At 41.5% G+C, this 26926-nt stretch overlaps 3 protein-coding genes across 7 annotated transcripts; 2 read left to right on the forward strand and 1 right to left on the reverse strand.

The window, feature by feature from the left end:
- Window positions 1–1625: 1625 nt before the first annotated feature.
- tuft1a (tuftelin 1a) lies at window positions 1626–11877 on the forward strand. Its single transcript, XM_034127260.1, has 12 exons — window positions 1626–1833; window positions 7058–7135; window positions 8046–8147; window positions 8254–8340; window positions 8593–8643; window positions 8771–8857; window positions 9887–9997; window positions 10140–10363; window positions 10474–10579; window positions 10686–10769; window positions 10968–11062; window positions 11302–11877. Exons 1-12 carry the CDS (start codon window positions 1774–1776, stop codon window positions 11372–11374), a joined length of 1158 nt encoding a protein of 385 aa, XP_033983151.1. The 5' UTR covers window positions 1626–1773; the 3' UTR covers window positions 11375–11877.
- A 619-nt stretch (window positions 11878–12496) lies between these two features.
- Window positions 12497–17381, reverse strand: cunh1orf43 (chromosome unknown C1orf43 homolog). Of its 3 annotated transcripts, XM_034127638.1 has the most exons (8): window positions 17101–17184; window positions 15871–15981; window positions 15562–15663; window positions 15369–15477; window positions 15207–15260; window positions 14952–15118; window positions 13587–13645; window positions 12497–13478 (listed from the first exon to the last, which is right to left on the reverse strand). In XM_034127638.1, the coding sequence occupies exons 3-8, from the start codon at window positions 15610–15612 to the stop codon at window positions 13259–13261; spliced, it is 660 nt and encodes a 219-aa protein (XP_033983529.1). In that variant the 5' UTR covers window positions 15613–15663; window positions 15871–15981; window positions 17101–17184; the 3' UTR covers window positions 12497–13258. The 3 variants fall into 3 exon arrangements, with proteins under 3 accessions (XP_033983529.1, XP_033983527.1, XP_033983528.1); XM_034127636.1 differs by lacking the exon at window positions 15871–15981 and having other exon boundaries at window positions 17101–17381; XM_034127637.1 differs by lacking the exon at window positions 17101–17184 and having other exon boundaries at window positions 15871–16052.
- Window positions 17382–17474: 93 nt separating this feature from the next.
- si:dkey-92i15.4 lies at window positions 17475–25881 on the forward strand. 3 transcript variants are annotated; one of them, XM_034127635.1, is made up of 8 exons: window positions 17475–17511; window positions 18653–18716; window positions 20854–23536; window positions 23621–23816; window positions 23954–24052; window positions 24142–24391; window positions 24497–24613; window positions 25282–25881. In XM_034127635.1, exons 3-8 carry the CDS (start codon window positions 21081–21083, stop codon window positions 25443–25445), a joined length of 3282 nt encoding a protein of 1093 aa, XP_033983526.1. In that variant the 5' UTR covers window positions 17475–17511; window positions 18653–18716; window positions 20854–21080; the 3' UTR covers window positions 25446–25881. The 3 variants fall into 3 exon arrangements, with proteins under 3 accessions (XP_033983526.1, XP_033983525.1, XP_033983524.1); XM_034127634.1 differs by lacking the exon at window positions 17475–17511 and having other exon boundaries at window positions 18596–18716; XM_034127633.1 differs by lacking the exons at window positions 17475–17511; window positions 18653–18716 and adding an exon at window positions 19570–19700.
- Window positions 25882–26926: the final 1045 nt, after the last annotated feature.

Consider the following 26926-nt stretch of genomic DNA (forward strand, 5'->3'; position numbering starts at 1 on the left):
ACTTCAACCGAGTCATATAGATGGCTTATTCAGATTAAGTGTGACTAATTTATTAACTATATATTATAACTCGAACTGTACTCCTATGGCAAAGATTAAGAAGTCCATCAAAGTCACATGTAGAACACAGACAGAGAGTGAACAGGAGTCTGACTCACAGCGTTTAGACTCAGACAGGGATGTATGTAAACACAGAGACCTTCATAGGTGTCTGGTCTGTGGATCAATCTGTCTGAGTGTGGTCCACTGTGTGATGTAAACACATTGTTGTGACTCATGTTGTGGATTAGTTTCTGAGACACATGATGACATACTGTAGTAAGGTTTAAGTGTGTTTGTTGAATGTGGGTAGCCCCATTCCAAACGATAGATCGGCCGTTAAAAAATAACAACTGGTCTGTTGTAGAAGTCCACATTCTTTGTTAGTAACCTATTTGGGGTAATAGTTATCTTGAAACATTCACTTATAAAGTACCCCCTGCACTTTAGGCAAACATTAATGTTTTTTATGGTGTCCAGTCAATGTAATAGCCATTTGTCTTCATCTGCACATTCTTTCTGTGTGTGCTGTGTCTGCTCCTGGCTCAACTCAATTAACTTAGTGTCATCCCTTATATGCCACCGTGAGCTGTTGTTTGCTACAACCTGCAGTAGCTAACAGCCATTAATGCCATTAAAGTCTTTATCCAATTTAAGGTCTGTGCCGGCCTGGATCAGCTGCTGCTGGAATCAGCTGAACGCCATCAGGGACACTCACTGTGTTACTCGTGCTTTGTCAGCCTATTTATTTTTCTAAGCTGACAAAGCACAACACACTTCTCTTGGAAACATTTAGTTTATCATGTGTAACATTGATGCTGTAAAATACTAAAAATAAAAAGATAAAGGTTCACAAAACAACACACCCACATCATAGGTCATGGTGAACAACTTGGTTAAATATATTTTAGGAACAGCCTGTGCTACACTAACCACATTACAAGGCTACTTATTATTATTATTTTTTAAAAGGTGGCATAATGTTCATTGTGTTGTTCTTCTAAAAAATGTAAATCTGCAAATATAACCCATTATTAATTAATAAAAAACACGTGTTAGTATTTCAGGAAATGGTGGGAAAATGCATTCACTTAAATTATGTTAAATATGTCAATTCTTTTGACAAGAAAAAGTGAATTACAGATATATTGTCTCTATAAAACAGCCTGAAATTGCTTTAAATCTCTGAATCCAAGCCTAGTTTTCCATTGCTTTGTAAGATAATAGATCAAGTTCATCCAGGGGTTAAACCTCCTGAATTAATAATGCTTTGGTAAACTGAGCAGTGTTGTGCACGGCATTTGGCAGGAGCTGACCATCTTCAGTGTGTCACTGCTTGAAAACATTGCACCCATTCAACCTGATACAAATACCAGCACCATGAGGTAAAAATCATTGACGTTTCTCCAGAAGTTGTTCCAGCAGGTATATCCATCTGCCCCTTACTGTACATGTTCCCTGCTTCCCTATTTGGCTGTCTCGGTGTGTGGGCGGGTTGTTTCTGTTCCCCCCCCTACCCCTCCCCATAGTGACGTGGTGAGAAAAGTTTTAACAATGTGTGCAGGGAGGGGACGGAGCATGAACGCACCAATACACCGGGCTGAACACTGATAACTGCAGCTACTGTGGACCATTGGAGACACACACCGGGGAGCTGTTCTAACTGAAGGAGCTTTATTTAGTTTGACTTTATTTATTAATTTATTATTTGAGTTGTATTTATTTCTATCCAAGATGAACGGAGTGTCGAGAAGTATGTGTACATTTGAAGACATCAGAAATCAAGAGCAGGCGGTGAGTTACTCCTTACATGCTTGTTTTTATGTATTTTATGTTAAATACAATGATTAAGTAGACCTTTGTGTACTTCTGTGTGTTGACCTCCTCTATGGGTGCATTGTGGTACAATAAGACATTTGCAAAAGTAAACCAATGTCAAAAGCTTAAGTCCTTTTTTCCCACTTTTGGATCTGTTGGATCTTTTCTCACTTAAAACACTTTTAGGTTTCTTTTATTGCTTTCTTTTTCCTTTACATGACCCTGCTCAGTTATGTAGACTGTATCAGAGGCTGGTTTACTTACAGATATTCAGGCTTCACCAAGTGGTGTATTAACTGTTTAGTCTCTTGTTGTGATTAAAGTATTTGCCCCCCCAACCACAAGCACATGTTCTCCCTACCAATATATAAAGGCATCAGCTCAGAATTAGTCCAATTTACATTTGTCAGTCACAGGTGCCTTCTGCCCACATCATTCAGGGGCTTACAGTTGCATTTGTGACAGTGTGAAGCCCTGTAAACACTTAGCTTGTGCAGTATGTGTGCCACCTGTGCATGAGGAGTTTCCTTAAAGAGGATTAAACATCCTTGACTTTGGCACAGACTTCTGATACTTGCACTGTGAATAAGTGTTCCCTATTTGCCTGTTTCACCTATAGAAGAAGGGTTTTATTAGCACTCTGTGGCTGCAGAGGTTTAATCATTTACCTCGCAAACGGTTAACCTGACCTGTGGTTTATGAGGTTGCTGAGTAACATGACACTTTCCCCTTATCAGCAGCCTCCCGCTGAGTACAAAACCTGTCAGCAAAAGATCCCTTCAACCCATCACAGAATAATATATAATAGGCATTACAGTAAAGAGTCCTCATAATGGTTATGTTAAGTTAAATAGTATGATGAGAGCGTACATTGATATTGACATGTGTGCCAATGGTCTAGACTAAAATAACAGTTAGTGTTTTGTAACTGTGTGAAGGGGTCAGAGTGTACAAAGGGCAGCTCCACTCACACACCTGATGCACCGATTATTGGTGGAGAGGAATGTCTCATAAAGCAGTATATGAAACTCCACATTTGTTCAGCTTCTGTGTTAGCTATCATATGGTACATTTCAACATGCGACTGAAAGCATATTTGCATGAGCTCTATGAGGAAAAATGCAGCTTTATCAAATCCAATAGTCAAATAGTCACCCACATTCAGTTTTTTCCATATCTGATAGGGTTATTAACGTCAGACTAAACAAAGCAGCAAAGATACTTCACCTCTACGTGTTACATTTTTTATAATTACTTATTAACAAAAATACCCCTTTGTTATTTATCAGGAAGTGTTTCTGATAAGGATGTGCCTGATGTAGCAGAGAAAGGCCTTCAGTGGGTGGTTTGTGTGCTTCCTGGAACGGAGATGATGTATAAAACACAAGGAACACCCAGGCCTGGCTTTGAAATTAAATGTTACGTTAATAGCAGAAAAATATTCAGCTTTTATTTGAAAATCATTTAAATGTTCTGGCATAATTCCTCCTCTCAAAAAAACTGTTATATTGGGCACTTTTTGAATAATGCCACAACTTTCCCCCCAGACGTTTAGTTCCTTGTGTTGTGTGACCTCACACATTCCTGCTGGCTTTCCTCATCACAGACACCATCTCAGTCAGGAGTGTGTGACGTTACTTGCTGGGAATGAGCCAGACATGACATAGGAGATGCATCAATGTATAGGAATGATCGTAAAATGCAAAATCCCACCTGGTTCACACGCAACAGAGAGCAGGAGAAGAGGGTTATTGATGGAAGGATGACTGTAGTAATTATACTGTATATCTGTTCTGATGAAAGCTCTCACTTCATGACTCAAATCGAAGCGTTCACCTGTTCAGGTTCTCACATGTTGGAAATACACACACACACAAACCTCCAAACGCTTTACTTCACACCTCAACTTGAGTCTTTAGTTTGAACTGACTGCGGACTGACCATAGGGCGCAGCGTGACAGTCAGTCACCCTTCACTACTGTGGGAACTACAGCTCAAGGATTTTATCCTAAAACAGGATATATTTAAAACTGTGGCTGCAGATGACATTTATATTGTGAATTGATTCATATACTTATTTACTATTTAAAGGTAGGGTAGGTAAGTTTGAGAAACCGGCCCGGCTAAAATAACTGGATGGCCTACCTGCCTGTCAGCCTTCCATCTGTGCACAAACTTATCTCGTGCCCTCATTGGTCATGTGCGCGTTTGTGTGTGTTGGAGGAGGGGCTCTGTAAGGAAGTGGCAGATTTTCTCCGGTTGTGTATTTTCAAATTCTAGCGATCTCGAGCCGGTTTCTCAAACTTACCTACCCTACCTTTAATAGAGTCCAAAGGAAATGTGGAAAGTTGTTTTGTCCTACCAAAATTACAAATCCCAGAGGTACTTCATTAACTATTATTTAAAACATAAAAAAGCAGAAAATCCTGACATTAAAGCAGCTTGAACAAGCAAAAGTTAAATTTGTTTCTTGAAAAATGTCTAAAATTAGTTATAGATTGTCAAACTATTTGCCAATATTCTTTCAATCGATTAAAGGTTGAAGCTTTGTTGAGCAGGTCAAAATATGTCTGCACTATAGAGAGTATCTGATGGGGTTTGAATACTTCTATTTTTTTAGTCTCGTTTGCTTTTTATTTGATCAAATATTTCCTGATGTTAGTCATAACTTTGAGGTAAAGTTCCTGTTCATAGGCTTACTTTGTGTTGAGAGAACTTTAAACACAGATTACATTACTTGCTAGATGCTTTTATCCAAAGCGACTTACATACTCAATACTGTGGACAATCCCCACAGGAGCAATTTGGGGTGAAGTGTCTTGCCCAGGGACACAACGACATGCTGACTGCAGTGGGGTTTGAACCTGTGACCCCCTGATCCGAACACCAACGCACTAACCCACTACGCCACACGCCTCCTAAAACAGATGTACTGAGTAGTCAAATTATGCTAATGGTAAAGCTGTGGGAAGATACGTGTGTATACTGTATATCCTAATTCCTTGTATGAGTAAGGTAATAGAAAATAGAACTCAGGTATTGTATGGTCACTTGATACCTGCCTCAGTCTCACAGCTGTCGCCTCAGAGGCCGAGGTTTATTAAGGAATGGACAGAAGACAAAAGGGGCACAGTGTGGGAAAGCAGCTCATGAAAGGAAAGAGTGATTTAATGTACGATGAAGTACACACAACTGTGGAATGTAGTTGTGGTATGAAGGTACAACACCTGCAGGCAACATGTGTTTATTTCCAAGATCCCTGCTACTGCATGAGTTCAGAAATCTGAACATCACGTTCTGTTTGAAACTGGCAGCGAGCTCTAAAGAACATTTCGTTTTTTTAACCAAATCCAGCAGCTCTGTCTTTTTATCAGCAACTGACCTGATCTACAGGCCTCAAAAACAAAAAGCGTCCTCATACCCTTTAATCCTTTCTGCCCGGCAGTACCCTGTGGTCTTTTGTGCTCATTGTCCGAACACCCAGCAGTGTGCTGTGTGTGTGCTTAGTTTCAGGTTTCTGCCCTGTTGTTAAGGTACTGTGTACTTTTATCTGTGTGTGTGTGTGTTTTTCCGCGCGCGTACATACATGTACACGCATACGTCACCCTCCGTGAACACATCCAACTGGTGCCTTTGTCTGTGATCCCGGGAAGTCTAGTATTACAGGTTGTAAAGTAGTATAGATGGCATTTTAGTGTGATTTATAAAAGAGCAAATGGGCAGAGAGAGTAGCATGTCAATAGTCGCTGGCTAAGAGAGGATTAGCGGACTCTTTGTCTGGTTGTCTATGGAGATCAAGAGAGATTGTATAATGATGGATTCCTTCTCAACAACCCTCGCACTGTTCCCTCTTTATCCCCCCTCCTTTCTTTTTATCCCCCCTCTTTTTCCTGTGTTAAAGCTTTCAGGTGTTTGTAATCTGAGAGGAAAGCATGTTGAACAAGAGGGGCATTTTTTGCTTTCATTTCCCTGAGTTTCGTTTTTCGTAGTTGGACCCCCCCCCCCCCCCCCCCCCTCTGATTATAGGCTATTTTCCCTGTCCTTTTCATTTTTCTTGTTGAGAATGTTCAGTCATCTTTGTCCCCCTTTGCTTTTTTCTATTCCTATACCTCCTCAACAGATAACAAGCTAATCATAAAGGTCTTCTATAGTCAAGACAACGCATGGGCTTTTCTTTTATAACCTCTTACTGCCCTTTATCTCTGCTTCACACAACGCAGCACAGTTTATTGCCCCTGTTTGGCTAACATCCAGGCCGGGGTATCCTGCATATCAGACGTGATTTCTACAGCAGAGAAAAACATACACTAGTGGCTTAAACTCCTCTTACTGTAAACTGCAAAAACTATCGACTTAGTAAGAAGCCGCAATTAACATATTTTTCCACTATTAATTTGATTGTTTAATCTATTAAAGGTCAGAAAAGAACACATCCACATGGCAGCCATTTCTTCTTTGCCTTTTCAGTCTCAGAGTTGACATGAGTTTAATAACCAAGAGGACACAGTAAATGTATACGGGAAGATAAACAGAACAAGATGTCGTTTGCTGGAATGAGTTACGTAATGTCTCTGACCTCCTCCCTAACATACTCACACTTACACATGCACACACACTCTATAAGGGGGTTCCCTGCAGGACACACACCCATTCACATCCCTTTCCTGTTTAAAGCCACTTCTCTCCTTTAACTCAAAGTCAAAACTATGTTTTGTTTTTGTTTTCGAAGCCATCTGTGCATTGTTTTGTCTCTGACTTGCTCCTCCCAGTGAAATTGTTGGCGTGCCAGGCAGTTTATCGCTTCTGTGAGGATTTGGTTACCATGGAAATGTCCTGTCTGGCTTGACATTACATTTTCTGCCCACTTTCCCAGAAATCCAGCCTCTGCTTCCAACTGGCTGTGAGCGCCTGGAGAGTTTCCGCCTAAAGTCCCTCTGACGTCCATAGCACACAATTTAATTCAAACAATCTGTCTCTGTGCAGCTGTAACAAACTTTTGGTTTCTCTCTGACGCTCGTTGTACTCCCTCCCTCTCTTACTGGGTACTCTCTCCCTCCTCTGTTTCTGACTTTGAGTATGACTCAGTCTCTCCTCCTCTTTTTCCTCCTCTCCTCAAAATAGTCCTCAACAGTCTCTCCAAAACATAACGGTCTCTTTGTGGTTTCATTTCATCGTGTCCTCTCTTGGTTGCTTTTTTCAGGAGGGGTGCAGGAGACTGCGACTCACACTGCACGACCAGAGGCAGGCAGCCCAGAGAACGGAGCAGTACAGGGACAAGGTAAGAACTTCCTGCACCTGATAACTTAGTCTGCAACCTGGACTGTAACACCGATGTAGAGAACAGACCTGGGAATCAGGACTGTAGGAGATATAGGAATGTTGCAATAGAAAAACATTCATCACTGTTTTAGATGCATGGTTTAGATACTTAAGGTGTTATTTATCATGCTGTTACTGTACATTTGAATTGACTTTTCAACCTTAATGCATCCACTGTGTCTAGTTTGTTCTACGACGTAAGGAAAAACCGTAGCACTGTTTTCTTTTAAGGCGAAGTGATCGTCATTAATGCCATATTTGGATTTGAAGATTCAGACAATTCATCTTAATTAATCCCTCTCAAAAATACTACCGTACATTCACACATCATCATTATCACGGCACATGCCCACACACAATCTGACAGAGACACAAACTGCTTGTAAAATGCCACAGCTGCCACACAAAATGTCAAGAAAAGAGCCAAGATAACAATTGTTCTCCCAAAACCAATGCAAAAGTTAGATATACAGAAACTGTAAAGGCATCCAGAGCAGCAGTTTTGTCTCCTGACCTGCTGTCTCTGTTTATGGTTGTGATGAAAACTGAATAATACCTCCAACGAAAGCAGATGTTTTTGGGTTTGTCTCCAAAATGCTTCTGCCTTTGGATAATAGAGACTCAGTCACACAGGAATACTCCCTGCACCCAAAAGGACACAGATGGTGTTTATCATAATGGCATTTAAACAGAAGTACTCTTGGCTTTCCTTTTGAAATGTTGTGTCGCAATATTGATCCAAACCACGCTCTCGCGTCAGCAAAGCACCGTGACTTAACATCTGATTGCTGTGTGGAAATGTATCACACCCATCGTCATGCAACTCTGTGCGTGCCACATTGTTAACCCCTCTTCTCTCTGATCTGCAGCCAATCGGACGAGCTTATGCGCTGGTGCAGCCGGCCGCTGACAGGACATCTCTGAACCCTGAACCGGTCAAATACAAAGAGGAGCAGGTGGAGGTTATCAAGGTATGCTGTTGTGTTTTTTTTTAAAAGAAATATATGATATGTTAATATATAGATTTGTCGTGGAGTTTCAGTGTTAATCATCCGTGCCTCTCTCTCCCTGTCCCAGGTGTATCTAGAGGCCCGCAAACAGGAGCAGCAGAAACACCAGCAGAGCCTCAAGATGCTGTCAGATGAAGTTTCACAGATACAGGAGGTCAGTGTCTGGACAGTGTCTACTGTAGCTCTGACGCACATTTTAAACACACTATCACTACAGTCTCTGCCTGGTGTATTATATAACGATTTGCATCATGTAAATTCCTCCGCGCTTCCAGACTTAGTCTCTATCTGTTGCTAATAAATTCTGCTGTTTAACACTTCATAGAGCATTTGCATACATTCAACACATACCTGTTAACTAATAAATACATGTCAGTAACTCACAATGTGTCTGTGTTTATCGCAGGTGAGGTATTGCCTGAAGACGCTGAGGGAGCAGATGGCAGCCAAAAACAAGGTAGATTTATTGTTGCTTTCTTCTGCTTACTCTCCACATTGTTAACCCTGCTTCCTGTGAGCTTAATGGCATTTCCTCCATCCTCTTTCACTCTTTAGTTGCTGACTTCCCCGTTTTCTCTTTACAGCCGCTCACAAATGGGTGGAAAGTTGGTCTTCCCTTCAGAAGGAGCGCCCCGTCTGCCTCTAAAGACGAGGCCAAAGCTGAGGCACAGGTGAGCATTCAAAGTGGTAAACACTCAATATGTGTGAGAAATGCACATATCAAATCTCGCATTATATCATAGCAACAGCTCCTCTGTTTTCCTCTGGACAATGTGTTCTTGTTCGTGCGACGCCTGTAAAGCAATCCCCTCCCAGAGGCACACAGATGACGTAAAAAGGAGGTATAAAGTTAAACCGAGACACACCGAGATATGGGAGGGGGGAGAAGTGTTAAAATGACAGCATAAGTTCAACTATGCTTGTAGCACCCCGGGGTGTAGGTTTACGTGTCAGTGGAAGCCTTTCCCAGCACACTCTGTTCCTCTTCTCTCTGTGTTGTTGTGTTCAGGCCCTCCCTATTGTTCGCAGCATTCCACAGATACCTCTCCTTTAATGGTTTTGTTGCTGTGTTTGAGCCACACACGTTTAGCATCCACCATTGTCTGCGTGTCGGTTGTGTCTTGTACAATTCCAAACAAAAGCTGACATCACTTTGTTTGGTTGAATCGTTTTTGTGCCAATTATAGTATCTATATGTGACTCACGCCGTGGTGCGCTCACAGAAGCGTTGCACAAATTAGGAGGGAAAGGCACGTCCTGATCCAAGTGATCCAATGACGCACACTGACACGCCTGTTGACAGCCACGGAAAAGAGGATGTTCAGGAAAGCATCTGTCTATCAATCCAGAGTAATATTGTTGTTTTAAGGTCAATGGTCTGTGTACAAAACAGTTGAATATAAAGTGTTTACAACATCAGATCCTAGTAGGTGTGGCTTTTTTGACACTGATTAACAGAAAATAGGTGGAAACCTGGTCTCAATGTGGCAAAATAATCCAAATAATTTCAATATTTAAACAAAAGAATATTTGTTTGCCAAATATTTATCCCCCTTTAAGTCAGTATTTAGCAGATTCATCTCTGATGCAAGCTCAGCCAGGTTGCATAGAGACCTGTGTTTATGATTTATATTCTGATTAACTCCTTAATACGAGGACATATTATCTGCTAATCTAACATTTGATCCTTTCTCTTTCAGGAAGCAGATGAAGAAGCAGAGAGAGCCAAGCTGAGGGAGGTCAGTAAGCGCTTGTATGCTCAGCTACAGGAAGCAGAAAAGAAACACCAAGAGGATAAAGAGAGGCTGCAGGTAACACACATCTACAGAGCTTATTTTCACATTCATTACGCATCACCAAATATAATGTACACTGTATTTTGGGCACACTGAAACTACATTTAACACTAAAATAATATTAAGCATCCCCTCTTTTCCTCCCTGTCTCTTCCAGGCTGAGAGTAGCAGGCTGAAGGAGCGTCTGAGCGAGGAAGAGGAGAAGCTGAAGACCACAGAAGCAGCCAGCGAGAGGAAAGACATGCGCATAGACGACCTGCAAAGGCTGCTCGGAGGGATGGAGCAGGAGAGCGCCACCCTGAGGGAGGAGATGAACAGCCGCGAGGTGGAACTCCATGAGCTGCGCAAAATCAGAGAGGAGGGCCAGAAAGGGGGGCAGAGGTCAGTTAACTCAAACACATTAACAGAAAACAGCATTTATTCATTAGTGCCAATCAAATCATGAATTAGTGCCAATCAAGTCACAGTTTTAACTCTGTGTGTATTTTTAGGACTGAGCAGCTGGAGAGGGAGTTGGCAATTCTCAAAGAAAAGATCCACCATCTGGACGACATGCTGAAGAGCCAGCAAAGGAAAGTCAGACACATGATTGAACAGGTGAGGCGCACATGTGTGAGATTTACTGAAGCAAACACACTGTCTCCATGTTCATATTTGTGCAGGATTTACTGACTGTTTGACTGTTTGTTTTTTGGTTCTTCAGCTCCAGAACTCTCGCATGGTGATCCAGGAGAGAGACCGCGTGATCAAAGAGCTGGAAGAGAAAGTGGCTTTCTTGGAGGCTGAGGTGAGCGATGGTTGTCTATAAAGAAAAATATTTGCATGGCTTTAAAGTGGAATTCAGAGTCAGGATTAAGTGCAAGGGATGACAGGAGAAAGGAGATCACATATTTTCAGATAAAGAGGTTTTTATGTTTTGTGGCCACATACATTTTTGTCTTATTGCTGTTATGTGAACTGACCTCTGACCTCCGCCTTTCTGCAGAACCGAGAGATGCATGACCAGATGGATTACTTCATGGGAGGACAAAGGTCAAACTCTCACCTTTCATCCGAGCGCAATCCCCAGATCGTCTACAGGTAACTTATTTTACCCTTCCTCTTCATATTTCTACTGGGCCCTTTTTGCTGATGCATGAGTGGCAAGTATTGCATTTATTGTTTATTTAATTATGCAGATTTGATGAAACGGGTCCCAACATACAGTACAAACACACACAAAAATATTCCCCTGTTCTAGTTTTACACCTTCACAATGACTTGTTTTTATGCTGTTCCAAGATACAATCGACTAATTTCTCTTTTTCCTCTCCCCTCAGTAAACCAATCAAGCCTTCCAACTCCTCCAACAAACCTCTGCCTTTCATCAAAGTCATCGAGATCAGGTCATGAAGTAACCGCGCAGAAGAAAGACACGGTATTGGACCACAACACCATTTCACTGCAGACTGAAAACAAGCACGACTCTACGACTGCCCACATCTGATTTCGCTGATAGTCGGGATGTTGGAGTTGAGCTTCCCTGGACTGTAACTACATCAAAACTTCCACCAAACCACAAACACTCCTTGAAGGAAACTGTGTGAAGATTGGCGACACACGCACCACAACTTGCTTTGCTTTGTCTATGCATAATGTGTGAATTTGAGCTTGATATAGATACTTTAAGCTGACTCGGCTAATGTGCATTTGAAGTTTTACATGCAATACTGCGTACCTTGTGCAAGTGTTTCCGTGTGCTGCCCTGTTGTGATCGCTTTATTAACCTTTGAGATATGACAATCTTGTGTTGTTGTATCAAAACAGAACTGTGCGGGTTGGCAGACCTTTTGCCAAAGTGTGTTTATGATATTATAAAATTCACAACAATAAATGTTTTCTGTAGCAATCATTAACCCGAGGATCTACATCCAGTGTCCTTTTACTGAATAGTCACTCATCCATGACTCCATTAACTTCACTGAGTGAATGGTATAATGCTCTAAACGTGTAAATACCGTTTATAATTTATATAAGGTCAACACCCTCTGATGTTTTTAAACAATATAAGTGTTTTTTAAGACCTTAACAACTATTTAGCACTTCCTGAAGCTGTGAAGAAGCAGGATGGAGTGATTACTGCTTCATGGAAGTGTCGTTCTACATATTTCTTGTAAAGCATTTCAGTTCCTTATCATTTTGTAAACTGTCACCTCGTTTGTACATATTAATAATAATGAATGTGATATTTTAACTTCCTAACAGCTTTCTCCTTTGTATTTATTTATATAAAACCTCTAGACAGATTGTGTTTTCTATGAAGTAAATTCTAATCTATTATCTGTGTTTGTGACTTTCAGAATAAATTACTGAAAATAATATAAAGCTTCTTTTGTCTCCTCACTGAACTCATGCATCCGTAGGAATTCAATGCAGATTACTATGAAAGGTGCGCCCTCTGCTGGACACTAACGTGACATTACCTTATTGTGCTGATCACTGTTAAGAACATTGAAACACTTTTACAACATTTTGACTGCATGTCACTGTTTTATTCGGATGGCAACTTATACAATAAGCATCACAGAAAAATAATAATTCACCTGAATGTTCCCCTGATACGAAAATTAATAAACATTTCAGACATCTGGGGGCCAGTCAACCTTTTTAAAAAGAGACCTCCCCTGATGCTACATTATAATTGCATAAATGCACTGGGAAACAGTTAAATTACATTCCACTGAGAGATCTGATTAAATCTTAAGAGCACTTAATCACAATTCATTAAATCAAGTATGGCTTCTGTAAAACATGTTTAAGGCTAAAAACAGCAAATGAGACATACATAGATGTAAACATAAGTGACATAAACAGTGTGTGTTTTTCAACTATTAACACTGGGATTTATCTACAAACATTGTTAGCATTTAAATACACTTGGTTAATTATAACAATTCTGCATAGGCTTTTATAATTGTACAATAAATACTGATTGTCATGTGCCATTGCATAGCCCGAGAGCTCCAGTGTTGTTTTGGTCAAATCAACCCTACTTACCATAGTAACTCATAGTCATTTTCTACCTAATATAACACTTGTACATGCATTAATACAGGATATATGCATAGGCTAGGTAGAGCAGTTTGAAGTGCATTATACTTTGAACTAGGCAATATGTGTTAGTATATGAAGGCAGTGCTTTTTCATTTCACCCTAAACTACCGATCTGTAGGCACTTAAATCACAGGAAGCTCTACCTTGTCTTTGACCTTTCTCTCAGATGCGAGTCACATATTTTCAGAACGAACTGTCCAGTGTGTTGTAGTTGTCTTTGAAGTTCTTCAGCTCCAGGAAGTGTCTGGGCCGCTTGCTGCGCTGCTGCATCGACGATGTGAGGTAGGTGGTTTGGGTGGGGGAGGAGGAGGAGGAGCTCATTGGCTCCGTGGTGCCGATCAGGTCTTTGGCGGCCGAGTGGTGGTGCTGGCTCGGAGTGCTGCTGCTGCTGCGAGACTTCACGCTGAAACAGCAAGGAAGAATCAGATTGACCCAATGATAGATTAACATTCCACAGTGGGATTAGCATAAAAGTGAGGCTGAACTGCGAGGAGAAGTTGTGTTTACTCACAGAGAGGCCAGTTCAGTCAGAGCTTCCTGGTATTTCAAAAATTCTGCTTCACCAAAAGCCTACAGACAAAAAATGGGTAAAAAGATAAGACATCCGTACATTTGACAGCTTTTCCTGCAGTCGCAGTTCACTGTACACAACAGGAGGGACTATATGGTGAATAGCAAAAGCACTAATAATAAGGATAATATACATTTGTAACAATTTTGTCAGAAGACCACAATACAGCCACTATGTATAAACTGGTTAAATGTTTGGTCTAAAAAAGTCAGAAAATTGTGAAAAATATATATCCCAGTCTGTCAAAGACCAATTTGATGTCTTAAAATGTCTTGTTTTGTAAGTCAAACTCAGAGATATTCAGTATATGACTTCATTAGACAGGCTAACAACTGTATTTTTTTCTGCCATTATTGCATTATTAGTATAACAATTAATCTATTACAAAAATAGTCAGCAACTATTTTTCTGTTGATCAGCTATGACATTGAGTTCTATCAAATCAAATCAAATCAAGTTTTATTTATATAGCACATTTTTAAAACGATTTTTGGTCGAGCCAAAGTGCTGTACATGCAATAAAAACACTTTATTACAATAGCAAACAGACGACAACAAATTACAACAGCACAAATAAAAATCACATACAGGGAAATGTCAGGAGTCGTGCTCCGCTCTGAGTGTGAGTGAGTCTTAAGTGTAGATTTAAAAACCCCTAGCTGCTGCGAAGGCTCGGTGCCCTCGGGTTTTGAGCCTGGTCCTGGGCACTATCAGCAGCAGCTGGTCAGCCGACCTTAAAGCTCTGGCTGGGGTGTGGCGATGGATGAGTTCTGCTAAATAAGCCGGAGCCAGCCCATTTAGTGCTTTGAAAACAAATAAAAGGAGTTTAAAATCAATTCGGAACCGAATTGGAAGCCAGTGCAGTGAGGCCAGAATTGGGGTGATGTGGTCACGCTTTTTATGGCCAGTGAGAAGACGTGCAGCTGCGTTCTGCACTAGCTGCAGGCGTCTAATTGACGCCTGGTCCATACCCACATACAGAGCGTTGCAGTAATCCAGTCTCGAGGTAACAAAGGCGTTAATAAACCTTCCTAGGTCTTTAAAAGATCAAAACGACTTGGTCTTGGTCAATAGTCGTATTTTAAAAAAGCAGGCCTTTGGAGCACAATGACTATTAAATCAATTGTGTAACAAAAATGACTTAAAAATACTCTCCTTTCATATTAAGCATACCTATATGATTTTGTTGCCAGATTAAAACAATTGTTTTGCTCTTTATTTAGACAAGGTACTGTCACACAATATTGCCATGATGTGTGTTAAGAGATGTAAGTTCTTCTCACAAACGGACAGAGGGACACTGACCTCTGCCCCGTGACGGGCTTTGTTGTATCCGTCCAGCACCGTGTCGATGAGCGAGCTCAGACTGTTTTGGAACATGCACTGGGACTTTCGTAGCTGCAGAAGCCATGTCCGAAGTCTTTTACCCGTCACAGCGGTAGGTGTGCCGCCGAGTTCACGGAAAGGTAGATCTGTTGACAGAAAGTACAGGTAGAATTGTAACAGTTTGTCTTTACAACAAAACCAGACTGTGACCAGATTGTTGACAGCAAAGCTTACCAGTGTCTCTGATGGCATCCAGTGCTTTCATCCTATACAGGGAGTTATGAGAACCTACAACAGACACACACATTATTCGGTTCACTTGGTTCAAAACTACTCATATAGATAGTTTCAGGACTAGTGTATACGAGTGTGTGTTGTTGCATGCATGCCTCTTACCAGACTGTTCTCTGTGCTTTAGCCGGTCGTCATCTAGGGACAGCAGACGAGGCTCAAAGTGGATTTTCTGGACCTGGCAAAGTTTGGCTTCAATTTCTTGTCTCAGCTCCTACAGCACAGACAACAAACACCTATCATATTTGACCAGAAAACAATGCACATCAACAGACTTAAGTGTAATTGTGTGGGTCACCTTGGGAGCATTGTGGCCGAGTGGAACATGCGGTCCTCTCCGAGACTTCATGGCAAATCGCACAATTTGCCTTTTGACAAAGATGAAGAGCAAAACAAACACCTAGAAAAAAGTCAGGGGTTAGTTTTATTTGTACTCCCCTTTTGAGCATACTGAGAGGAATGCCTGTGGAGTGTGGATCATAAAAAAATCATAATGCAAATAAAAGTTGTGCAGTAGAAAGTAAAATATATCCCCCCTAGATGTAATGGAGTAAAAGAACAAAGTTGCAGGAAATAGAAATACTCACGTAAAGTAAAAGTATCTCACCTTTGTACTTAGTTATAGTACTTTAGTTACTGGTTCTCAACTGGTCAGGCCTCGGGACCCACTTTTTCCTTGGTCAATAAATCGCGGCCCGAAATTTTGAACCACTAAAATCTATTCAACAAAAAATCGTGCTGTAATATATACGCTTTTCAGCATACAATATTAATTAAAGTGAAATACAGTGCATATATCCCTTATAGGCTATCCCTTCACAGAACTAAAGAATGCTTTTAAAATAAAAAGGCAGACTTGGAGCCAATCCTGCAAATTCACCACACGTGAAAAACATGACATGCTGAAAACCCAACCCCAGCATGGGGGTCTGGGGGGATTCTCCCCCAGGAGATTTTTAGAAATACTAACATATAAACTACGCATTCTGGTACACTCTGAGAAGAAAATAAATAAATACTATATTAATAATATTGTATGCCATTGTTTGTTTTTCACTTTGTTCTGACAGCTGAACTTGCTGCTCCTCACAGAGAGAAGAGCAAAGAGGAGAGAGTCCGTGTGAATTACTTTAAATTGTGGATACGGGTAGATAGCTCCCATTGTTCTGTGACCTGTCAATCATCAAACCGGGGGTCATATCTCATTATGTGTTCATTTGTATCTGAAGTTGTACCCATGGATGTATAAAGAATAGTTCTACCGCAAATGTATTCTCCGTGGGGACTTCCGGCAACAATCTTGATTCTGATTGGCCAGAAGACTCGAAAAAACATCAGCAAAGATGTTTTATCGAGAAGATGATCACTACGTGATAGAAGTTTTCAAAACCGTTTATGGTCTCCGGTAGCCTACTTCCACTCCAACGCCTACTGCATGCACAGCGTTAGAAAATCGGGCCTTCAAAATAAAAGTTAGACTTTTTTCTTTCTTCACTCACACATCTGCGACCCACTCGAAACGGGTCCGCGACCCACCAGTTGAGAACCACTGCGTTTAGTACATGTACTTAGTTACATTCCACTAACTGTGTGTGCCTTGTAATGAGCATAGGATTTTGAACTCTGTCCAGTTAAGGGACATATTTTGTGTTTCATGGTGAAAATGAAGCCAATTTGACTATTTGAAATAATAAGCTTTGTAAACAGAAACTCTGTAGTGAAAATGAACCAAAAAGATGTTTAAAAAAACTACGCTTACAGGCTTGTCATAGCGAGAGTTAACATACACCTGACCTAGGTAAGAAAATGACACAGATATAAAGAGAAACACACTCACCAGACTACCGTAGGCCATTACAAGCACCACGTTCACGCTGGAGAGGAGAGTGTCGCTCCGCATCTTGAAGCGGTGTGTTTAAACTACAATAAACTAACTTTAGTTACCGCTCGCTAAATGACGGAGGGTGCGTCCAACACTTGACACTTGAAAGCCATTCAGTGTCCCTTTAGAGCTCACAAAGCTTACATTAAACGCAACACATAAAACAGGGAAGTAGGTAAAGTAAAGTGCTTTTTAACATTTCGCTGACCGGTTTGTTGACTTCCGCATTGGTCAGGTGACAGGTACGGGCGGGCAGGACTGACGTCAGAGAAGACGTTTCCACGGCCTCTCCTGCCATCTGCTGCTGACGACCTGCAAACAGCAACAACAACAACACTGGAACGAAGAAAGTACGATGTTCTTCAAGTGAGTGCAATGTTTAGGTCTCTAAGTTTCTACGTACTTGCCTACGTTACTGCCTTTACTTGTAAAAGAGTGTATTTACGTTTTGGAAAGAGTCAAGATTCAATGGTTCTATTGTTAAATGCACAGTAGCTAGTGTAGTTATGGCAACAGAATAAGATGGGCTAAAAAAAGAATGTAAAAATGAAATACTGTACAGAATATATTTGTATTACTATTTTCACCTAAAAGATCTGATTAGGCTACTTAGACAAATGATCCAAACACCAATAACAGAAGAACAAGATATAAGGATATTTCTGTAATATCCACATAACACAATTCCATATTTCTTTTGTTCTTGTTTTTTGTTGTTGTGTTATTCAGGGAATGTTGTTCAAAGTGCTCTGCAATAAAGTAAAAAACAAGATGATAAATAAAAAAAGGCATACTAAAACAGTTGCCAATACTTCACGATAAAAGCAAGCGATTAAATGTATAACAAATAAGAAAAGATACAGAAAGAACAGGATAAAAAAAGGATTGCATTAGTACATTTAATCAGATAATAATGAACACTAAAAGTAACAGTTAAAAGAAATCCCCAAGGCTCCTACAAAATGGGCTGAGCTGCCAACTTTCCTATTCATGTGACAGTTCCAATCCAAAAAGACACAAAGTTCAGAGTGAATTGTATTTTATCCATGGATTGCTTCACACTAAAAGCATGCATTGCAGACTATTTATATCCACTGTGACCCATTGATTAAATACCACAAATTGCCCTTTTCTCACATGGCCCTCTGATGCCTACACCCGAAAGAATGAATCTATTGAACCAGTGTGTCTGTGTGAGCAGAACAGCGATTTGCATCCATCCTGTTAGACAATAAGTGCCATTCTTCTGTCAGGGACAAGGGTGGCGTTTGGGATTTGAACTGGAGCTATTTACCCCTCCTCACAGACTAATCTCTGTCCTGAGGAGACCATGCGACCTACCACCCCTCTGTATGTATGGCTTATCACTTATTGAATTCTAAGACCTGGCCTATAGGATCAATGTCTCCACTCAGTCTATTTCGGCTTTTGACAGGCACTCACTTTAAGACGGTTCTTATGTAGCGTTGCAGCATGCTGACCACAGTTTCCTCTCTTTCAACGGAAGACAATTGCAGGTGCATGCAAAAAATAATCAGTACAACAAGAGCGTCTACACAACAAACATAACTGTAAGTACTAGAATTGAATATTTTTGATTGTATTTATCTCTGTCCTTTTGCTTTTTGTACTTGTGACTGTTCATACGCCTTCTCACATTTCACGAAATCTTCTTCTTCTTCTGCTTCTTCTTTATCTCAGACACTTTTCTCCTGTAGCCTGTTGTTTTGTTTAACACATGTCATACGAGAGGTGTACTTTTAACAATATTAATCCCTGCTGGTATTTCTGGGCCCTTTGTTGTCTCTGGTCCCAATTATAGGTGCTCTGTTATTATGTATTTTGATACCTGCGCAGCCCAGAAGACTGAACTAAGATGTGCCCTGAGGTTGGGTTATGTAATAAGACTGTGTTGGAAAATGTCATTTTTGTCTGTTTCACACATTAATCTGGACTGCATCTTCTCTCCATTGAGCTATTAAATGCTAATGTGTGAGGGAGGGAGGGAGAGTCAGTCGGGGGTGTGTGTGTGTGTGTGTGTGTGTGTGTGTGTGTGTGTGTGTGTGTGTGTGTGTGTGTGTGTGTGTGTGTGTGTGTGTGTGTGTGTGTGTGTGTGTGTGTGTGTGTGTGTGTGTGTGTGTGTGTGTGTGTGTGTGTGTGTGTGTGTGTGTGTGTGTGTGTGTGTGTGTGTGTGTGTGTGTGTGTGTGTGTGTGTGTGTGTGTGTGATTGTGTGTTTGTGTGCACTCCCTGTTAAACATTTCAGTGGGTGACACATTGAACTGCTGTCAGGAATGCTACCCTGTGAGAAGAGGAAAAGAGGGAGAAAACAACAATGGGAGGGGGAGGAGAAAGACAGAGAGAGAGAGGATGAGAGGATAAACCAGTGAGGCAGGTTTGCGTCACTGTACACACTTCATCATGCAAAGCTGACAGAGAGAGCACAACACACAGAGAGAGAGAGAGGGGAGTTGAGCTGATGTCATTGCAGAGCGCTGCCTTTATTATGAACCTGTTTCACACAGCGGTGTAGGACAAGAACTCATTCCTAGAGAAGGTAAGGCACATGTGTTTGTGGATGTGGGATCTATTTTTGCTAATTCTCAATTATGTGAGTGTGTGAATGTATGGTTTTTTTGTCTGATGTCTTGATGCATTTTTGTTTCCTCGCTCTTCAATCGGGGTTTAAAGTAAACTGAGCAGTGTTGCCTGGTTACCCAGATGGGAGGCTTTGACCTAACAGAACAGGTGTTTCTGTAAACCGACACTCAGACTCACCTTCATTGGAAAGCACCACGGAGACTGTCTCCCACAGTAACACGCTGACACCTAAACAGCTTCATACAATGATGCAGCCATTGCTTATCGGCTTGCTAGTCCTGTTGTATTTGTACAGTAAATCAACAGCTTACACTACTTGTGTAGTGTACTTTATAGATCGCTCTTAATTCTGCCTTGATTAATGATCAAAGATGGTTTCGGTGGTTATCAAACAATGTCTGTAATTTGAACAAGTGCCATTGTCCATCAGTAATACAATATATCGCCAAGCAGGTTGTATGTAAATCAAAGTGACTTTGTCCTCATCTTTGTCCATCTTATCTGATCATTTCCCCTGAACACTGTTACAAAGTTTCAATCAGTCATTGTCCTCCTGTGGCTCTATGACGCCGATACGCGCTGCACAGAGACTGTTTGTTGTATTTTAATACATTGTTTTTACTGGGAGGATTGCAGTTTGGTGAGTTATTCCAGTTTTTAATTCAGGTTTTGCTGACGCTGACAGGTAGTCATGAGTATGTTGCTTGTGTAAACAGCCGTTATGATATGTGAGTGTACAACAGAGTGCATGATGTGAGTCAGAGTCCCACTGTTCTGTGAATGGGCTCATTGAGACAGTGTGAGGGGTATGTCAGCAGGGCAGAGACGTGTTGCCAAATGACATAACTTACAGGAGTTAGTATACAATAGTGTGTTTAGTTCTCTGGCCGTCATGCTCTTTCTTTTGTTCCTATTTGTTGTTTTTAACATTTTCATATCTTCTGCATTCACTGTCCTCTTTATTCTTCTCTGTTACGTGTTGTGTTCCCTATCATCAAACACCATGTGCTTCTGTTTGACCATTTCAACGAGCCACAATCTACACATCACAACATTTCATCCCAATGCAATCTCAGGATAGAAATGTGTACCTTTGTTATGCTTTGCAGGCAATGGGAGCTGTTCTCTGAAGACATGTTGGGGGAGCCAAAGAATTCAAGGGACAGAACGACAAGAGATCAATGAGAGAAGCCCAGTGGAGCTCTCTTCTCAACCACAAAACAGACAATCATCAGACAGTTGCTCGGATTTGCTTGAATATCAAGTTCACTCTTCCGCTCTCTTTTTGGGATTTGGCACTTGACAGCAGGTTATTAACTTTGTTTACTCTCAGACAATGGACTTGTCCATGCTGCCTACTCAAGTGAGTGACTATGAAACGCAGCAGACAGGAGCATGCTTCACTGTGCGCTCAGCCAGCTCTCCTTCTTACCGTCTCACTCGCAGGCCAGGTGTCAGGAAAACAAGGAGTTTTCAAGAACAGGAGAAGGAGAGTTCTGAGGAAGTCGGCGAGAGAGATTGGACTCTCTCTGGCACAAATGGCACAAACCAGGAGGAAGATGGCACAGTCACTGCTTATCAAGCCAGGACTGGGAGTCGCAGCACTGTCAGAGGGCAGGGCGAGGAGCAGGAACCATCAGACCATAAAAGGACTATTAAGCTGAACCAGAATGGCACATCAGATCAAACTATCACAGAGTTTGGCACCGACAGAGGTAGAAACTGTAACCCTGCCTCTGAAAGCCGGGGCAGGACTGACTTGAGGAGACAAAACATGCAAAGTAGAAGTAAGAGTTTGGATTGGAGAGCGGGGGACACGAGCCCTGATCGGGGAAAAAAGGCTGACATGTCTGTGTTGTCACGCAAACAAGGCTCGAATGAAATAAGGACTGTAGTTGAATGTGTGGGAGACAGGGTGATATCTTCAATTCACGCCTATATCTCTGCAGATACAAGTGGTGATCAAGAGAGGAGGCCAGCGAGTCTCATGACTTTGGACAGGGTCAGTCGGGGTAATTCTCTCCCCGTTAGGATTAGGTCCCTGTCTGGATCTAGCACCGGTGCCAGAGGGACAGCTTCTTCATTCGGACCCAAAGGAGGTCAGAGTATAATGGAGCGGATAGAAAAACTCTATGGGTCAGCTAATTTTGGTCAAATGGAGGATTTAAGTGACTTCTCTACTCCTTTGACATCCCATCACAGAGAAACAACTACAGACTCCCTTGTTTCGCCACAGCAGAGGTCATATGAGAGGGCATCAGGGGGAACCTTCCCCAGGCGTATGTCATCCGGAGAGGATAGCAGCATTGGTCCAGTGCCAAGCAGGAAATCATTCACCTGGACACAAAAAGACACTAAAGGTTCTGAGAATTCAATTAATACAGGGACAAGCAGGACCAGGGAGAGACTGTCAGGGGTACAAGGGCAAGGACCAACCCAGAGCAGGTTTTCAGAGGAGGGGGGAGCTAAATGGGGTAGAGGGTTAGAGGAAATGGGCACAATGTCTCTGGATAGAGTGAGAAGCAGGTACCCTCCAGCAGCTCTGATAAGAACTGCAGGAATTACTGCACCATATCCAAACACTTTCCCAGAAGAGGAGAGTTCATTTTCTTTGGAAGAAGAGCAGGAAAACAAGTCAGATAATGCAGCAAAAGACTGGACACTATTGAAGAGCAGCAGCATTGATGAAGATGTGTTTGTGTCACAGGATATCACAATAAAAACAGTTGAGAAGAAGAGATTCCCAGAAAGGTCGACTGCCTCTGCAGCCAGTGTGAGAAATAAGATCAATCAGTTTGAGGCCCTCACACAGAGAGGCCACGATTTAGTTTCAGCACAGGTCATGATGCCAAGGCGAGCCTTTTCTGTGCCAACACAACTCAGCAGTGATTATGATGGAGTAAAAAAGAGTGGATCAGCAAAAGCGATAGGTGGGTTGAGATACAAGTGGGAGGAATTCAAAGAGGGAAGGGAGGCAGGTGATGAGACTGAGGAGAAAGTGGCAGGAGCAGGAAAGAAGCCCGGGTCAAACAGGTCTTTATCAGAGGATGAGGTTGGACTAAGACTAGGGAGGAAAGAGAGAGAAGGTACTGATTCGAATGAAACACAGGAAAAGGGAACAGATAATAATTTTGCTGATGATTTCGAGAAATATTCTAGACTCAAGAGTCGATTGGAAATCCCGCTAAATGGAGGATATGGTAGAAACCTTTTCATAGATGAGACAGATTTCCAAAAAATCTCAAGCCCTGAAGACTCTAGTCAGAGTCCATCTTTGCCACTGTCCAAATCCAGCAACACTTCTGCTGGCGTGCAGAAAGCACACTCTCTGGTTACTTCACCAGATAGTGATGACGACAAGACTCCAACAAACTCTCCAAATAACTCACCTCTTCTTTCACCTACCACTCAACCGGAAAACATCAATTCCATTATAGGCAGGGTAAAGGAAAGCACTTCTGTCCTCGCAGTGTCAGACAAAACTCCTGAACAACATTCCCGCCTTCTCCCTCATCCCCTGGCCAGTTCGTCCCACAGCGACCTCCCCGGTCTCATCTCTCTGGAGAACAAAGCCCATCCAAATGGGAAGAAACAGTTGCTGGACCTTGAGGCTTGGGTGGCTGGCTTGAGCCCAAAGCTTAGGGTCTGGAATGACGATGAAGATGGTTATGAAGATGATGATGAAAGTACAGAGAGGGACGATGATTCAAACTATGACTCCGACTCTGGAGAGTCTTCAGTGACCGTCACTAGTAACATGAGCCAGTCAGATCACAAGAGCTTCTGTGTCAGGTGGGTAATGTTTGTATTATTATATTTCTTCCAACAATTTGTCAGTACCTCACACCTATAACTCCTTTTCTTTCTTGCCTTTAGTCTTTCAGACCTGTGTAACTTTTCTGGAGTGGACTATGAGTCGGAGAATGACTGCGATGAGTGGCAAACTTCAAGCCGTCGGACTGCCTCCCTGAGCTCAGACATGTCGGCGCTCTCCTGTGTGTCCGTGATGCCCAGTGAGGAGCTCGACAGGCTGCTGGAGGATGTCAGGAGCGTGGGGGACAGCACCCTACAGGTACAAACATCAGCAACAGTCACTTTTTGTGGTTCTGAGACAACAAACATTACCATGAACTATGAGTTTATACAAGTGCCAAATAACCAGGCCTACTGTAACATTGTTGTTATTCTCTCTGCCTTCCCTTTTTGCAGAACTATGATGATGTGCAGGTGGTGGTTCTCCATAAAGACATGGGAGTGGGACTAGGCTTCAGTCTGGCGGGAGGCGTGGACCAGAACAAGCCTGTCACTGTGAGAAAATACCCCTTTCTGCCTTCTCCTGAAAAATATTTAAACTCATTGTCCTCAGTCTCCTAATTTGTACCACAATGTGTTCTCAGGTCCACAAAGTGTTCCACTCGGGCGTGTCAGCCCAGGAAGGCTCCATAAGGGAAGGGGACCAGGTCCTGTCAATCAACGGCACAGCACTGAGCGGCAATGCCCACTGGGAGGCCTTGAGGGTCCTGAGGAGGGCAAAGGCTCGGGAGATGGGGGTGGTGGTCCTGAGGAGGGGAGAGGTTAGCAGTGTCCAAAAGAAAGGAAGGCCGACAAAAAATCAGGGACCAACACAGACTCCGTCAACTGACACGGGTGAGAAGGCGTACTTTAACAAAACGTTGTAAAGATCATAGTCCTGTATCTACACGTTTTTTAGAACAAAAATATTGACTGTTCTTCTGCTTTTGCTACTTTCAGGTCAGCTTTTGTGTGTGCGACTGGAGAAGAACAGCAGGGATCTGGGCTTCAGCCTGGAGGGAGGTGCGGACTCCAACCTGGGAAACAGACCCCTCACTGTACAGAAGATCTTCCAGGGTGAGGACTGTAGTATTATTTATCTTCCAAAGAAGAAATGCAGAGATTTAACCATCATTTAAACTCTATCCACCCCACAAAGAGGTGAACATGAGTTGTTAGGTGGGGTTTAGGTCAGTGCTCCCTGCAGGCCAACTTAGCTCTTTCACTCCTAACTCAGAAACCACGTCTTTGGACCTCATTTCAATTAACATGGTAAACAAAGTCATGTTTACACAGAAAAGCATACAAATGTCAAGATTATGTTTGCTACCGTGTAAGGTATTGTTATAATCAGAACCCAAACCAGGAAAGATTTCTCTTTATCTTCTTAAATAAATGGTGTCAAGCGTTGGATTTATTAAGTACTCAACGTTACTTTATTGAAAAATAACATTGGTTAAGAAATCAATAAAAAAAACATGAAATAAAGTGACGATTATTTTTATTTTACTTGGCTCTTGTTATCCAGATATTCTTGTAAATAGGCCGAAAAGAGAAAGACACCTGTTTTGCTTATGCAGTACAAGCTTAATAAAACATATTCTAAGCAACCCTTTCATAATAACTGTTCTACATTAAAACTATATTATACTATACTACACTTGCAGCAATTGCCTTTCCCCTTGCCTGTCCTTTAAGATCTTAGTAAACAAACATGTGATTAAAGCCACCCTTTTACCCTTCAGGAGGTCCTGTTGACAAAATGTATCCTGGTGATGAGGTCGAGGAGATTGAAGGTGTGAGCGTGGTGGGGATGAGACGCCTGGAGGCCTGGACTTTGATCAGAAAACTGCCGCCTGGGCCTGTGGACGTGGTACTTCGACGCCCTCTTAAAAATCTGGAAACATGAGGACTGTTCAGGTGCTTTGTGCACAGTAGCCTCAATAGAGCTCAGTGACTGATGACAGAGAAAAAGCTCAAAACCCATCCATTAGTGGCTATACCTTTTTATTCCTAAGGCCATTAAAACAATTCAGTAATTTGTAGTAATTAATACAAATCCCTATAGGAAATATAATCTTGAAGATCAGGTCAAAAGTGTGTATTTTTCTCACTTTATCTACATCTACCTCAAGGCTTGGGATATGTCTGTATATAATTGAAGTGCACTGATGGCTCATACATGTATTAAGTCAACCAACCTTTGTAAAAGTGACTTTGGTCACCTTAAAGCTAGAAATGTGGCAACTGTAAATGAAAATAATACATATTGTTTTATATTGTGAATAAAACCTAACTGCATTTAAAGTTTATATTGCTTTTTAATAAATCCTAATTTAAAGAAATGCATTGTATTTGTATGTCTTGCAGAGGGAGAGAGTGTTACGATGATATCATCTTATCAGTGAAGTTCAGTGGTGTCCGTCCCTATACAGTTCACATACCACAATCAGTTAGTAATACCGAAAAGAAGATGTGATAAGATATGTCCCCAGATGCATCATGTCAAGGTTTTTGTTGTGGAGAGATAGTGATCATTTACTTTACTCAAATCACCAAATAAAAAATATAGTCTACTGGTCTGTTTTTTAAATGAAATAGCAGTAAAGAAATTAATAAAATAAAGCTTTCTTACCAGTAAATAGGACCAACTTCATGAAACAGTATTTTTATCTTATCCAATGTCAACAAATAATTTCCTGCCGCATCATGTGCCTCTTTGAAAATTATCAGCAATAACACGTTTCTTTACTGCATTTTTATGGTTTACATAATCCATTGGGGGTCCAGGGTTCAGTACAGCATGGTTACGGTTACATCTTGCTATTTAATGATTTCTCGATCAATTGCCTTATCAAACTCTCACCTAAGACGGCTTCACCACAATAATTGTAATACTAGCAATAGTATTATTTGTACATTTATATATTGTTTTTTGGACTTAAATTCCACAGAGATCATCAATTCCAGGAACCTACCTTAAGCAAGGCCGTATCCATATAGCAAATCTTTGAAAACTTAATGAATTGAATTCTTTAGACATAAAATAAAGAGTACAACGTATTGTATACACTGCATATATCATGGCGAGGGGTGTCATACTGTAAACCTCTGGTTGTGAAGGTGGCCAGGTGAGTGGTATCCTATTTATTTTTAGTATGTTGGTGTTACCTGTATCTGTCTTTCACATAAACCTTATGAATATATGAAGAAACTATGGATGGATACCTATTTATCATTAAGATCAGTAACTGGTTTCTTGAGGGAGGTAGATGGGCTTGTGCTGTATGCATGTTGCGGCTTATTGCTTGTCATGGCTTTAATCATATAATCTGACTGTTTATGGCCCCTGTTCATATAAGAAAGCTCCAACAGCTGAGGCATTACTCT

The sequence above is a fragment of the Trematomus bernacchii genome, unplaced genomic scaffold, assembly GCF_902827165.1.
Source record: "Trematomus bernacchii unplaced genomic scaffold, fTreBer1.1, whole genome shotgun sequence".
In the NCBI taxonomy this organism is placed as follows: Eukaryota; Metazoa; Chordata; class Actinopteri; order Perciformes; family Nototheniidae; genus Trematomus; species Trematomus bernacchii.

Coding starts and splice junctions, on each gene's coding strand:
- si:dkey-92i15.4 (XM_034127635.1), top strand. CDS start 21,081: ATGGACTTGTCCATGCTGCCTACTCAAGTGAGTGACTATGAAACGCAG. Junction 23,537..23,620: donor CACAAGAGCTTCTGTGTCAG/GTGGGTAATGTT, acceptor TCTTGCCTTTAG/TCTTTCAGACCTGTGTAACT. Junction 24,392..24,496: donor GACTCCGTCAACTGACACGG/GTGAGAAGGCGT, acceptor TGCTACTTTCAG/GTCAGCTTTTGTGTGTGCGA.
- tuft1a (XM_034127260.1), top strand. CDS start 1,774: ATGAACGGAGTGTCGAGAAGTATGTGTACATTTGAAGACATCAGAAAT. Junction 8,341..8,592: donor AAGTTTCACAGATACAGGAG/GTCAGTGTCTGG, acceptor TGTTTATCGCAG/GTGAGGTATTGCCTGAAGAC. Junction 8,858..9,886: donor AGGCCAAAGCTGAGGCACAG/GTGAGCATTCAA, acceptor TTTCTCTTTCAG/GAAGCAGATGAAGAAGCAGA.
- cunh1orf43 (XM_034127636.1), bottom strand. CDS start 17,163: ATGCGGAGCGACACTCTCCTCTCCAGCGTGAACGTGGTGCTTGTAATG. Junction 15,664..17,100: donor TAATGGCCTACGGTAGTCTG/GTGAGTGTGTTT, acceptor ACTTTTTTCTAG/GTGTTTGTTTTGCTCTTCAT. Junction 15,119..15,206: donor GGATGCCATCAGAGACACTG/GTAAGCTTTGCT, acceptor TTCTGTCAACAG/ATCTACCTTTCCGTGAACTC.